Consider the following 13311-nt stretch of genomic DNA (forward strand, 5'->3'; position numbering starts at 1 on the left):
ATACGCGGGAGAGATTTAGGTTTCCAAGATTGTCAGGTATTCAGGATTTCCTTATTCCTATTTATTATAAATAGGCATCCTAGCACAAATTTAGAGCTAAATTTCAAGAATCCAGATAGTCTAAATATTTTATTGATTACATTTTATACACTGAAGTAGAACACAAAGAGTAAGTTACTTTGTGATTTTTTTTTTTTAATACACTTGTCTCGATACATGGCACTAACCATTTTAAATTGCAGTCAAATTATCTACTGCTATGAGTCCATTCATGTGAAACTACCTGAAGATAATATATTTTCTTTTGATACCAGTGGCTTTTGTATGAGCTAATATGACAATAAAATTTCCTTTATGATACTGGTATATTAACGTGTAATTATACAGCCCATGTATAACAGCGTGTTGGTCGTCTCTGCTTTTAAGACTTGGCTGGGTTGACAACTCTACCCATGAACAGAAGGCAACTGGTACGATGTTCATAGATCAGAAACAAAAAGGGGCGGTCGACAATAAAGCGAATCTGAGTAGAAAGAGGCATGAACCCAACGTTGGTTATTGCTGCAGCCTCTGTGCCTTCCTCGTTCACAGTTATTGTGCCTTGATGATTGAACTGTTTAAACAAACAAAAAAAAGGAAAACAAATAAAAAAGAAATTGAGGATCTCGTAAGTATACTCAAATGATGTGTTCACAGCTTTCCCCCCTCCATGTCCCACACGTGGCTCCCTTGTGACGCTCTTGCTGGTAACTCCTACGTGGCAGCAGTCCTTTGGTTTTGGCTGTGAATAAGCCTGTTTCTGACTGACCACAACACTTTTAGTGCCTTTGACATCTGATTAAACATGTTCCTCATTATATGAATAGACAAGGACATGCAGAGAAACCCACATCCCTCCTATGTCCTCCAGGAAAGATGAGAAAAAAAATTATTTTAGCTTACTGTGAATTATTTTTACTGTGTTGCCATGCTTTCAGGTGATATAGTTTAATCAGAAAGGAAATGAAAAGAGGAGAGGAGTAAATACCCTGTCAATGGTGACTTTCTCATCCGATATACCAGAGTAGTTGCCTTTTTCATTGAACAGTTCTTCTATTCCCATGGATCTCAGATAACCAATCAAGTTATAACTCTTCTCCAGCTTAAATTTAGGCAGAACCACTTCTCTTGTTCTAGTAAAAATAAAAACAAAAGTGAAAAATCATTGAAGAGATACATATTTGCATGACACCTTTGCTTCACATATCCATTGTGGTTTGGGTTTTTTGCTGTCTTCAGCAAGCAGGACACAGAAATATACAGGACTGTTTACTGTACATTTACTTTCAAAACTTGGGCATCATTACTTTTAAGCTGTGTTTTAAAACAATTAATTCCCCTCCCAAAACTGTTAGTTTGTCAATTTAATATTTCACTTATGATGATTTACATTATTTATGTGTATACGATACATGGCTTTGAGCAGTTCAGTACATGGTTGGATATGCTTGAATGTTGAACTGTCAGATTTTCTGAAGTACTAAATTGAAGATTTGTCACTTATTGTATACAATAGAAATAGGTTGGCTTCCTGAATAGCACATCAAATCAGCTCTTTTTATCTTTTTATCAAGTCTGAAGACAGATACCACCTAGTCTGTCATCTTGCACAAGAGAGGCTGTATAATTTTTTCTCTCCCGTAATTGTGATGTCCATTGTTGATTACTGAATGTGTGCCTTTACACAACAGATATGTTGAAATGCGTAGTGCTGAAATGAACATAGGCTGCTTTCCATATGATCGAGATTATTCTGCACAAATAACCTGTTATTATCATACTCCTGTTTTTCCTCCTCATTGTAAACTTTATCAGTAAGAACTTTAAATCTACAACATTAAATACTTAATAGAAAGAATTTTGAACTCCATTAGAATTTTCCACCTCAATCATCTTTGATTTCTTGACGGCATTTACATTTTGAGAGAGCACTGGTCCTGATTTTTAATTCAATAAATCCATCTTTTTGGGGTTTTTGTTTAGCTTTAATGTTTTTAATCAAAATATCATATGTTATCTTCTGTGCTCTTTACTTACTCTTGTCAATCGCATCAAGAAAATACATTAAGACTTTAACAAGATGTACTTTTCAGCAGATACCTGTTTGTCATGCTCTTCTGCCATTTTTCCACCACTTGAGGTGTTATCTGCTTTTCTAAGGCTTTCATGCCAGAGAGTTTGTGTGGAAGTACGATCAGCATACTGATGTTCCCCACGAACGGGAGCTGGATCACACCGCAATCTAGCTCGGGGTCTGCAGCAGCTAGGAAGTTCCCTTTAGTCTGCATCATAGGAACCTTTATTGTTTGCTTCTCGTTCAGTCGGAAACTTCTCTTCATTGTCAATTCCACTGGAAACTTATTCTCCCAAGTTCCTGTTAATACAATGCAGAAAACAAATAAACAAAAAAATCCAAGATCCTTGCTTAATAAAGTATTCCCAGAATAACAGTTTACATCAAGTTTTAATTCATGTAATTGGGAATAACTGTAGGAGGTTGTTGACTGACTAAGACGACAAGTTTTAAAGTGACTTTAAAATTCCTGGCTTTCTTTCTAGCTTAACATTTGTCTGATTTGAATGTTCTGAATTACAAAAGCAGGTAAACACAAACTGGAGATCTGAAAGGCCTTGGTATGTACTTTTTTTTCCTACAAGGAACCTAGAAATTACAAAGTTTAAACTGATGCAAAATATTTGACAGGGTTTGCACCTAGCGAAACAACTGACACAGCTGTATTTTCTGAGAGGTCTGATACTTGAAATCAGACTGTTTCAAGCATCAGAAACGTCAAGCTAAGTAATGGTTGTTTTCATTTTGCATTAAAGGTATTATGCTGAAGGCATTACCTGGACTTAGTCCATTCGAGCCAGTTAACTTGCTGTGTTAAGACATCCTGAAGAGTTTGGATGTTGACTGCTTAATTCTATGACCCAGTTTGATATGATTTCAGCATACCTACGCGAGCCTGTCATCTGACAGGTTATGCCCAAAGACTACAATTCAACGTATTTTGCGGCCCAGAAAGCTTTGCTATCAGGGTTTGAATCTTTCTAAGTGTAGATTCTTTGGGTACCCCAAATATTTATTGACTGTGTAAAAGAAGGTGCTTTTTTAAAGCGGTGTTCCTATTGATCTCTTCAAAACCAAGGCTCTGGAAAAAACATTATTTTTTTCTTAATGGGCAGACTAAGATAGAATTTTGTAGTGGAAATAGGTTTACTGGTATTTCCTGTTAAAACTCCGGATTTTAGGTCACCGTTGGCAAGCAAGTATGTGGGGAGTGTAGCTGTGACTATTGGAGAGACTACAAATTTAACCTTAATCGGTAACCTTTTTTCAAAAGGTTGCAAGTGACTCTCAGATCCTTAATCAGACTTGGCCGAATTGACTGTGAAGTAATGAAAAAAGCCTTAAGTCCAACTTTCATTCTAATAGTTTCTTCATATGTTGGGCTGATGGGGAGCAGTTTGAGAAGTGATCAGATTGTGCTAAATATTCTGAAGGGAATGGGATATAAAATGGATTATGCTATTTCCAAACAAATTGTCTCACTTCTCAGGAAAACCCAACATCTGGTGTTCTTCAGGGAGCAGACGTAGGACTCCAGCTAGCTAAAGACATGAAGCTGCTGTGGGTCGGGGGGGCTTCAGCAGCACTGTCGTCACCTGAGGAATGGGAGACATTTATCAGCTCTTCCTATCAGTAAAAGAGAGCAGCTGGGGAACTCTTTTCTTGAATTCAGTTTTGCAGATGTGTTTGTCTTGGGGTAAAATACTCTTCTCCAGCAGGAGGCATGTGGTCTTCTGGGGTCAGCTGAAACCAGTTGGCGCTTTACAGACTTTTGTGAATTCCTGTTTTGAATCTTCCCACCAAGATGTCTTTTGGATGCATCTGTGGTGGCAGATGTTGTCTCCACTGATTGACTTCTCTCTTGCATTAGATAGAATCTCATAGAAGCAATTTTGGATCCGTCAAAATTTGTCAGTTATCAAAAGCTGCCGTGATCTACCATGGCTAAAATAACCAGCTCCTACTTGATAGGAAGCTTATAAACGATTGTGCAGACCTCTGCAGAATGGAGGGTAGATCTCAGTTAGAGGTAGACTGGACACCTATGGAAGATAAAACTTGCTTCTTACCAACGTGAATAGTTTCCAATAGTTTTTTGATGGTATTTAATATAAAAGGAGCTTGAGACTCCACGGTGTTTGGCAAGTATCCCATTACTCAGTATCACTTGTACTGAGCATTTCTGTGTACCTGAGAATACTCATAGGTTTCTTAGCTCTGTGGGCTTAACAGAGCTTGTCTGCAATGATACAGACAGTGTAAATATTGTAAATGCAAAGATGTGGACAAAAATTAGCGTGTCTAGAAGGACTAGTGGGGAAACTGGGAAACCCAGGAGCAGAACTTGCTTTCAAAAAGTTCAGTTCACTCGAAATAGAATTACCAGGAGACTGTCAATATAAGAGGAAAGAATGGGAGACAGCAATATAGAATTGATCTTTTTCATTTTGAGGCTTAGAAATTTCAGCTTTCAGCAGGCAGCACCAAGGCAATTTGAACTAACAGGACTCCATGGGGAGAAGAAAAAGCCAAAAGTCTTTTTGGTCTTGATGACTCAGGAGATCCAATGCTAAAGCTCGTTAATTTTTGGTGGCGTTTTTGTCAATTTGAGATAGCACAAGTATTTAATAACTTCAGAGTAAAACAAAAAGGTATTTTAAATTTGACCAAATTGTGAAAAAATAATGTATCTGTTTCACTTTGCATAATCCTTTTCTTAGGATGGTCTGATGGACAGTAAAGCCATGTACTTAATATGATATGATAATCAGAGATGTACTTAAGGATACAAATAAGTCCTTTTTGGACGGTACTTCAGAATAAGGGATTATTTGGATCTTATGCAAATGACTGCTTCAAATCTTTTGAAGAGACAAGTGGCGTTATTCAAGGAGGTAATGCCTTGCAAGTGAGTGGAAAAAGGTACGTTTCATAAACTGCAAGGAATGGTGTTCCTCTAAGGTCCTATAATCAAATGCTAAGAAGGCAGGTGTAAGAAGGCTCTTGAGCATTTGTTTCCTGGAAGCAGGGACATAATTGGAAAGAAGAAACTGCTTTATAAGTTATGGAAAGGAGTATCTTGTACTTCCAAACATTGTTATCCTCTTGTGCTAATCTGTCTTTCCTTCCTGGTGTTTTAAGTCGCCTTCATCTGATTTTCATCTTCATCAGTCAGTAACAGATCTCCTTTTTTTCCTTAGTTCCTCTTTCATTGGCACCTCCCACCTTTCGCTTGTTTAATACTATTTTAAAAGTTTGTTACTTTCAACCCGAGGCAGATAACCAGTGTTGAAAATCTCACCACAGACTTTTAGTTTAAATGTAAAAAAATTGAAAATAAGGATTTATAATAAGAATATATTGTGCAGTCTTTACTTCAAACCTCTTTAACTGTTCAGCCTATATGAAACATGTAGAAGCCCATATCAGCAGACAGTTCATGCTGAATTAACTGAAATATTCCAAGTAGTGAATGCATTTTTTTTTTTAGTTTTAGAAGAATACTGTTTTGGTTCTTCTCTTCAGTCCCCTGTATAGGCTTGTTGACAAGGATTATGCTCTGATCATATTAAAAATACGTACTTTAAGCTGAAATTCTTTATAGTCATTCCTGTAAATCCTGAATACTTCAGAAATGTTAAGTGTTTTATCTGAAATCAACCTGTACTGTTTCGATAAAGCCAATAACTTGAAGCAGGACTGAATGTGACTGATAACTTGCACATGAAGTAATACCTCACCATCTAAGACTCCAACAAAGCTTATGCTTTCTGAGGCTATTCTGCATTCATATGTTGTTTTTTAGTCTCACTTTTAGACTATAAGGTTTTGGATGTAATAAGCATTTGCTGTATTTGTACAATACCCACTAACTTCAGGGCATGACTGGAACATCAGTGTGCTACAGAAACACGCAAAAAATGGGCTAATAATAGAGATGATTCTTAGTGAGGGAGTTGATAGGCTTTTTTGAACTGTAGACTAGATTTAAGTTCAGTCTGGGGTTTCTAATGAAATATGCAGTGACTTGCAAACCGAGAAAATCCATTGCTAAGATTGAAATAACAGATTCTTACCTTTAAAGTAAAGACAGTTAAGAATCATCATCAGTGTTGTAGGGTTTACATTCACAAGAGCTTCCTTTATTAATCCTTTGGTCAGCTTCAAGATGCGTTCATTGGTTTTAGTTATGAAGTTGGGATCTGAAAAATCAGCTGGTTGGGCATCAGCAAAGTAGTATGTTTTCATATTGTTTCTGAAATCATTCAGAATGGAAAAGTCCTTCTGAATATAAAGGTCATTGACAGACCTCAGTGTATAACCAAAATTGCGCCTGAATAGCCGATGAGTGAGTTTACGGAAGAGATTATGAACAGTCATGAGCTCATATTTGGTGCTGGCATTAATGAAGTCTTGAAAGCCAAGGACAGATAACACTTCTTGATGAGTCTGACCCTTCAAACCCAGAGAAATCATAGCCATTGCAGTGGAAATGCCAACAGGAGCCATGAGAATATTATCTGAAGGGTTGGCTTTGTCTGCCATACTGCGGTAAAGGTTGAAGCCAAAGTTTGCACTGAGGATATTGAGGCGCTGGATTCTGGTTTTGCCTTGGAATAGTTCAAGAATATTTCCTTGCTGAATTTCAGAAACCATATATGGGCCAGCATCAATAATGTCACTGTAGTCATCTTCACCCAGTATCTTGTCGAGATCGAGATAGTCGTCTTCCTCCTCCTCTTCAGGAATCAAGTCATTAGTGATAGTGTTTTCTCTGTGGAACTCGGGTGGCAAGTTTGGCATATCGTAGGTCCCATTTTCATGTGGCTGTGCGTCTTTAAGGCTTTCAAAATGCTCAGTGAAGTCCTTGACTCCACAAAATGTGGAGGTTATGATAAGCGCAAAGGCAAGCAAATGAAATAGGAACTTCATTCTGACAGGTCAAAACCTGGAAGACAACATAACACAGTTGAGAGAGCGTAGGGTAATTGAATTTTAGCTATCTATTCCCTAATTTTAAGTCCACGCTGAATTCTGTCACAGCAGAAGGTCTATAGTTACTTTATTCAACAGCATTTTTTTTAGTGGAACAGAGCTTAATTAGATGGGTAAATCTGTTTTACTGATAATCGGTTTTGTTTACATAGCGTCTCCAACCTGCCAAAGAATTGGTTGTCTTTCTCCCATAGAAGTCGTCATTATTGGCATATTTCAGCAGTAACAAAATCATTACCTAAAATATGTGGGACTCTTTATTTATAAACCTGTAGCACTTAAAATGTGTACTAACTGTGTTATTAGTGTATGCTAAAAATAGGACGTGAAGATAAGTTTGAAGATTTGAGCTTGGTAGGAGGAGGGACTAGGCATCCACTGCAGGAGCATACCAGAAGGCTGAGATGTACTGAAGAACTTGAAAAACAGACATCCTGTAGCTACAACAAAAATGGGAATTTTATGGAAGTATTTTTGGAAGAATAAGGCTGAAATTTGATGGAATAAAGGAGACCTAGGGATGTAGCAACGAACCTGGAGAAAGATGTGTATTTGCACTAAATACTGTTAGTGGGACTGCGCTGTGGAAGCGTTAGGCATAAACATACGTCTTGGCCTGCTCGTGGTCTTACTCAGGCGCGTTACTATGTGTCTGTGCACGCTTTTTGCAGCTGTGTATACTCATCTGCTGCTTCTGAGAAGGATTGGCTTGATTCTGCTTTTTGTTCAGTTATGTTTCATTTTGGTTTACTTTTGTGTAGCACTGCACAACATGTGCTCTCTGTTTCCTTCATGATGTGAAGTCTCTGTGAGTTCCTACTCAGAACTTCTGTTTCTCTAGTCTTAGTGATATCCCAATGCCAGATTTCTAACCTCACCCATTTTGTGTGAGGATATATTTAAGTAGAACCTGCATTTTTCTAAGGGGGAACTTAATCTCGTCTTCATCTACTGAGTATTGGACCGTTGCATTTTTTAAATGATTTTTAAAATCAAGAACTATCTTAGATATGTATTGTTTGAAGAGAATCCATCAGCCTTACTCAGCCTTAAAACACTGTACAAAGAAGTGAGCCTGAGACACTTTTCACCATAATATTGGGTTGTAATAATTACAGTGATCTTAAAAAGGTACGAAAAAGTGTAATTCCTTCCTGTGACAGTCAAAGAAAGACCAAAATGTGAGTGTTCAGTGACTCTGTATCAACTGAAACTATGAAACGGGTGTCTGAATGGCAGGGTCTTGGCTTTTGCTCAGATAGTTACTTGATGACTTTATAAAGCCAACTTCTATTGATAGTACTTTTTTGAGTAAAATGGCAAATACTTACAATATAATCTAGGACAAAACGCTGAATACGGTTAATACAAAAATCTTACTAGTATGTTGATTTTTAAATTAGCAAATAGTCCAAAGAGCTGTTCTGTAGAAATAAAATATATAGGTATACATACCTGCACATCTGTGAATAAAACCAGTGCTTGAAGAAAAATATTTTCAAACATGTTGTAGGAGGACTGAAGTAACTGAACTAACAGTTTAATTTTTGAAACTCTCCCCCCAAACTAATTAGCCTGAAATCCTAAAACCATTTAAGGTGATTATCCCATATAAAAAATTAATTCTTTTGCAACAATGAAGGATCCACAGAAAGTGCTTTTTAAATGGTTTTACACTGTGACTGAAGGACTTGAGTCAGTCTTTTTTTTATTGTTTCTTCATAAATTCATCACTTTTTTTCTCCGCCCCGAGAAGTCAGGCCCTTACGGCTGAGATACTCTGTCCAGTAACCGTTGATAAATGTTTTCTGCTTTTGGCATAGAAGAATTTGCTGTCTCTAGTTCCCAGCTTTACATTTTTGTCTTCACCAAAGTTCAGTTATTGCTTAGCTGCACTTAAACAGGCAAAACATTCCCCCACTCTGCAATATATATGTCTTTGGTCAGATCTACCTAAAATAACAGGAGATGTAAATGAAGCTTACCTTTAAGCCACTGTACAGAAGGGATGTGTTGAATAGCTCAAGTAAGGGGAATGGCAGGGTTTAAATCTGAACTTTGACGCTGTTTTTTTGTGTATCTCCCAAAGTAAACATTCTCTAAATCAAACACTGCTAAACTTACTTCGTCAGCCAAAATCCCTCCCTTGCTTAGTGATCTCTGCTGAATTGTATGTTGTTTGTTGAACTACTTTTATGGCTTTGCAGGTACTTGTTCCCTTTTGAGGAAGATCTTTGAGCAAAAATTGGTGTGTATGTAAAGTTTCAAAGTCAAGCACGCACATAAACTTGACTGTTAATGACTAGTAAAAGCCATGTGGCTGCTATTTTGTGCTGAATTGGAGGGGCATCTTACTGCAGATGTGGTTGGGGCCCCTGTGCCTGTGATGGTCAGGCTCCTTCAGTCAGTGTTATATTGGTGCACACATTCGTGTTGCACAAGAAACTTTTTACCATACTGCCATTCACCAGCTTAAACTCAGATTAATTTTACTATAATACAGGGATTTTTTCATGTTTGTTTTTTTTTTTTCAAATGAACAATCTGCCTCATGATTTACAAAAATATCCAAAGTTGGCTTTATGTAAGGTTTCACTGAAATACTGCTGGCTTTCATACCTCAAGGGAATTATTGTACAGTTAGAGAAAGCTTCTTCAAGCTAGATTAGAATCTAACATTTTCCTAATAAGGTTTCCAGTAATAATATACAGTCATAGTGAATAAAGCTCGCAGTTTAATGGGCCATTTCTTGCATTTTTGAACACTGCCTGTGCTTTTAACACTTTTAAGGGTAACACACTATGAGCTTTGTTACATAAATTTATCTACCACTGCATATCATGTTGGCTGGGGGTATAAACTCTGCTCCTCCAGTGGTAGCAGCTGTTTGTGCAAAAAGTATCAGAGCTTTTAATAAATGTGTTGAAAATAATGCTCTTTTACTTGCTTGTTTAGAGAGTAAATTCTCCAGAACTGATGTCATTGTGTGCGTGGGTGCAAACAATGAAAGATCCCCAATTGGTGCCTCAATGTATTTCCACAAAGCCAATAAACAATAGCAACCAGAAGTATGTTTGACTAATATTTGTTTGGTTTTGAGTTCCTTTGCACTGAAGCAAAGCTGCATGGCATTGTCTTCAACACAGTTTAAAGGACCGTGTGGTCTCTTCCTGTCTGCAGTTGATAGTATACTAATATTATGTATTCTCTTCAGAGGTTACTGTATCGGCATGGTATTATTCCTGTGTAAAACAAAGGAAATTGTTACTTCGGGCATCTCGAATGTTAGCATTTAAGATACTCTGACATCAAAGATCTAATTTGCTTCAATATAACAATAGCAATGTAATACTAGTTTTCATGGATGACAAAGAATATTACCTTCGTAAATCATAGTAAAGAAGGTGCCTGAATTGATCCCTTAGCATGGAATTAAGTTATTGTAACTCCCATCGTTTTCTGATGTTAATTTTTATTTCTTTCATAGCTCACTAGACGCTTGCCGCCCATCAAGGAGGCCAAGCCCAGGTTACAAAAGCTGTTCCGTGACTTCTGGTTGTATTCAGTGCTGATGGGATTTGCTGTGGAAGGATCAGGTAGTGTAAATTCTAAGAGAACAATGTTGCTGCTCACATATAAACTCTTGATGAATGCAAATGTAACTGTATGTAAACCATTCACAGTAGGCTGAAGAAAATTTACAGGCATAAAGACACCACAAAGCAAAAAGCTTACATGACAGTTCTCTGCTAGGATTTCTTTACGTTTTTACTCTGTTTTGCTATGAGATTCAGCACAGTACAATTTGCTCTTGTACTTATTTTTTTTTCCCTATGCTAATACAGCAGTTAGCCTTAGTTAAGTATGAGTTTTGATAGCAAAGTTCTTGAAATGGAAGATCAGACACATGGGGTACAATGGTAATCGAGTAGAAACTTCTTATCCAGTGAGAAACTTTACTTGGAATTACCGAAACATGTTTATTGTGTTTGGAACCTGGATCACTTGTGTTGAGTGTTTGTGCTTAAGTGCATGTACTACTAGGAAGTAGTACAAAGCTTGATAATGCTAGTTAACATTGTGAATCTTAATACTGTTTTTCTCCTCCACCCCACCTTTCTCTTTATACTTGTGCTTCAGGTCTCTGGCCAGAAGAATGGTATGAAGGTGTATGTGAAATTGCCACCAAGTCTCCATTACTCACGTTTCCCAGCAAAGAACCACTTCGATCTGTTCTTCAGTACAATTCTGCCATGAAGAATGATACCGTGACTTCTGTAAGAATTAATTTCTTCTATTATGTCCTTCCATGATGCCCATCAGAGTTAAATGATACAGTAACCATGATATATTGAAATAGCACAATACCCATTCAACCTGCCTCCTATTAGTGAAAAACAGCTTTTTTACACTACTCTTATGACAGCAGTGTACATAAATGACTTGGGTTTAGTTTTATTGAGTGTTAATACAAGTGTTTAGGGTGGTAGCTGCACTATTTTGATTAGGTGTAGAAACCAATTCTTTGTGGAGATGGAAGCCTTTTAATAGTTTTTCATCCCTTTTGTATCAGACAGACAGAAACTGGACTGTGTTTTAAAAAAAAAAAAAAACAAACTTTGGAAGGAAACAACACATTGAGTCTTTCAAAGAAATGTTAAGTGAGCTTTTTCCCTTTTTATCCTCTGGCTTGGTACTAGTATACTTCTCTCTCCCTAGTGTTTGCAGGATAGATTTTATCTGAGGACTATTTGTGGTAGCAGTGTAAAGTGGATTGAAGAGTTGCAGCTTATGAAATGTCTTTGGCTCTTTTTTGGCTCCAGAATAATGCAGAAATTTGCATTGTGCCTAGATATTTAGTTCTGTGACATCAAAGAACGGCACAACAGACCCTTGAAGTTTCGGAAGCTGGACAAGGTTGATGTTGATCAAAATTACATGCATTTTGTGTAGAAATTGTATGTCTTCATTGGTATAACTGCATGGAAACTAGCAGTTATTTCAGCAGGGAGTTTTACTCCAGTATTTAATTCTGTTTAATTCTGTATTTGAAGAATCGTGACTTGCTGAGTCGGAGCAGGTTGGTCTTAGTCTGCAGACAGAGGCGTCCTGGTATATTGTTTGCAAAGGTTAAAAAGTAAAAAGAGTAACAGCTGAAAGCAAATGTTTTCAGAACACAAACTATTATAGTACTCCCACTTCAGATAACCTCATGTATTCATCTCTAGGCTGAATTAAATGAATTGCGGAGTACCATAATAAATCTCTTGGATCCTCCTCCAGAAGTGTCAGCGTTGATCAATAAGTTGGACTTTGCCATGTCTACCTATCTCCTTTCTGTTTACCGCCTAGAGTATATGAGGTATATATATACTTTTTTCACTGATGATTTAAAAAAAAAAAAATTAAAAACTATGTATGTTCAAGTCAGAATTGCCAGACACTAAGATAAATGAGAATCAGTATTTTGAGTCACATTAGTTCTATTGAAGATTCCGACACTGGGAATTCATCTGTGCAAAAATGCCTTTAGAGTAGATAAAAAGGATGGAATAATCTAGGGCCCAAAAAATGGGATCGCCTCTGTATAAGAACTAATAGAAGATGGACAAAAGGGTTCTTCAGAGGAATGTCTTGGAAGTGTAATGTATCCTCTGCACAGAGTCTTGTGCTTGCAACTCCAAAGGGCAGTGTAGACACTTGCCTATTCTACAAGATTAGTGTAATGTAGGAGCTGAGAAATTTTTTTTGTAGAGTACTTCCCCTCCTCCCCCCCGTAGTGTGTGTAAGGTTGTACTAATCAAACATACTGAATTCACAGACTATTTATTTTTTTTCTTTAAAAGCGTATTTATTACTGCTATTCAAAGAAGTGTGTAGCTGAAAGCTGAGGGGGAGATCTAGCAATGAGGAAAGTAGGAAGAAACTTCTCCATCACATTTTCACTTTGACAATAACTGACAACAGGGACGACCATTTACAGAAACATCGTGGCTGTATTTTAGAAACAATTTTTTAATAAGTGATATTTCCATCGTATGCAAATTCAACAGATGCAAAGCCTATAGAATTGCCAAAGATTGTACCATGTTTATATGTTTGTGGTGATTGTGTAAGTGCATCATCATCAGGTTTCCCACTCCTGAGGTGTGAAAGTTATTCTTTCAGTGACACACCAGCGTGTTATGATCTGAGCCCTGTT

General features: G+C 37.2%; 2 protein-coding genes across 4 annotated transcripts in view; one reads left to right on the forward strand and one right to left on the reverse strand.

Annotated features, from left to right (window-relative positions):
• PI4KA (phosphatidylinositol 4-kinase alpha) overlaps positions 1-13311 on the forward strand; it is a 64679-nt gene that overhangs the window by 24544 nt on the left and 26824 nt on the right. For all 3 annotated transcript variants that reach the window (XR_012676486.1, XM_075167956.1, XM_075167957.1), the window contains exons 20-22: positions 10597-10705; positions 11250-11386; positions 12338-12471. Coding sequence is in view for 2 of the 3 variants with exons in the window: in XM_075167956.1 (XP_075024057.1) it covers positions 10597-10705; positions 11250-11386; positions 12338-12471 (380 nt within the window). In the remaining variant the exon portion in view is untranslated. The remainder of the gene's footprint in view (positions 1-10596; positions 10706-11249; positions 11387-12337; positions 12472-13311) is intronic.
• On the reverse strand, positions 111-9186 carry SERPIND1 (serpin family D member 1). The gene is made up of 5 exons (XM_075167959.1): positions 9094-9186; positions 6190-7061; positions 2140-2413; positions 1028-1172; positions 111-613 (listed from the first exon to the last, which is right to left on the reverse strand). The coding sequence occupies exons 2-5, from the start codon at positions 7043-7045 to the stop codon at positions 422-424; spliced, it is 1467 nt and encodes a 488-aa protein (XP_075024060.1). The 5' UTR covers positions 7046-7061; positions 9094-9186; the 3' UTR covers positions 111-421.

This window comes from Calonectris borealis, chromosome 18 (assembly GCF_964195595.1).
Source record: "Calonectris borealis chromosome 18, bCalBor7.hap1.2, whole genome shotgun sequence".
Lineage (NCBI taxonomy): Eukaryota > Metazoa > Chordata > Aves > Procellariiformes > Procellariidae > Calonectris > Calonectris borealis.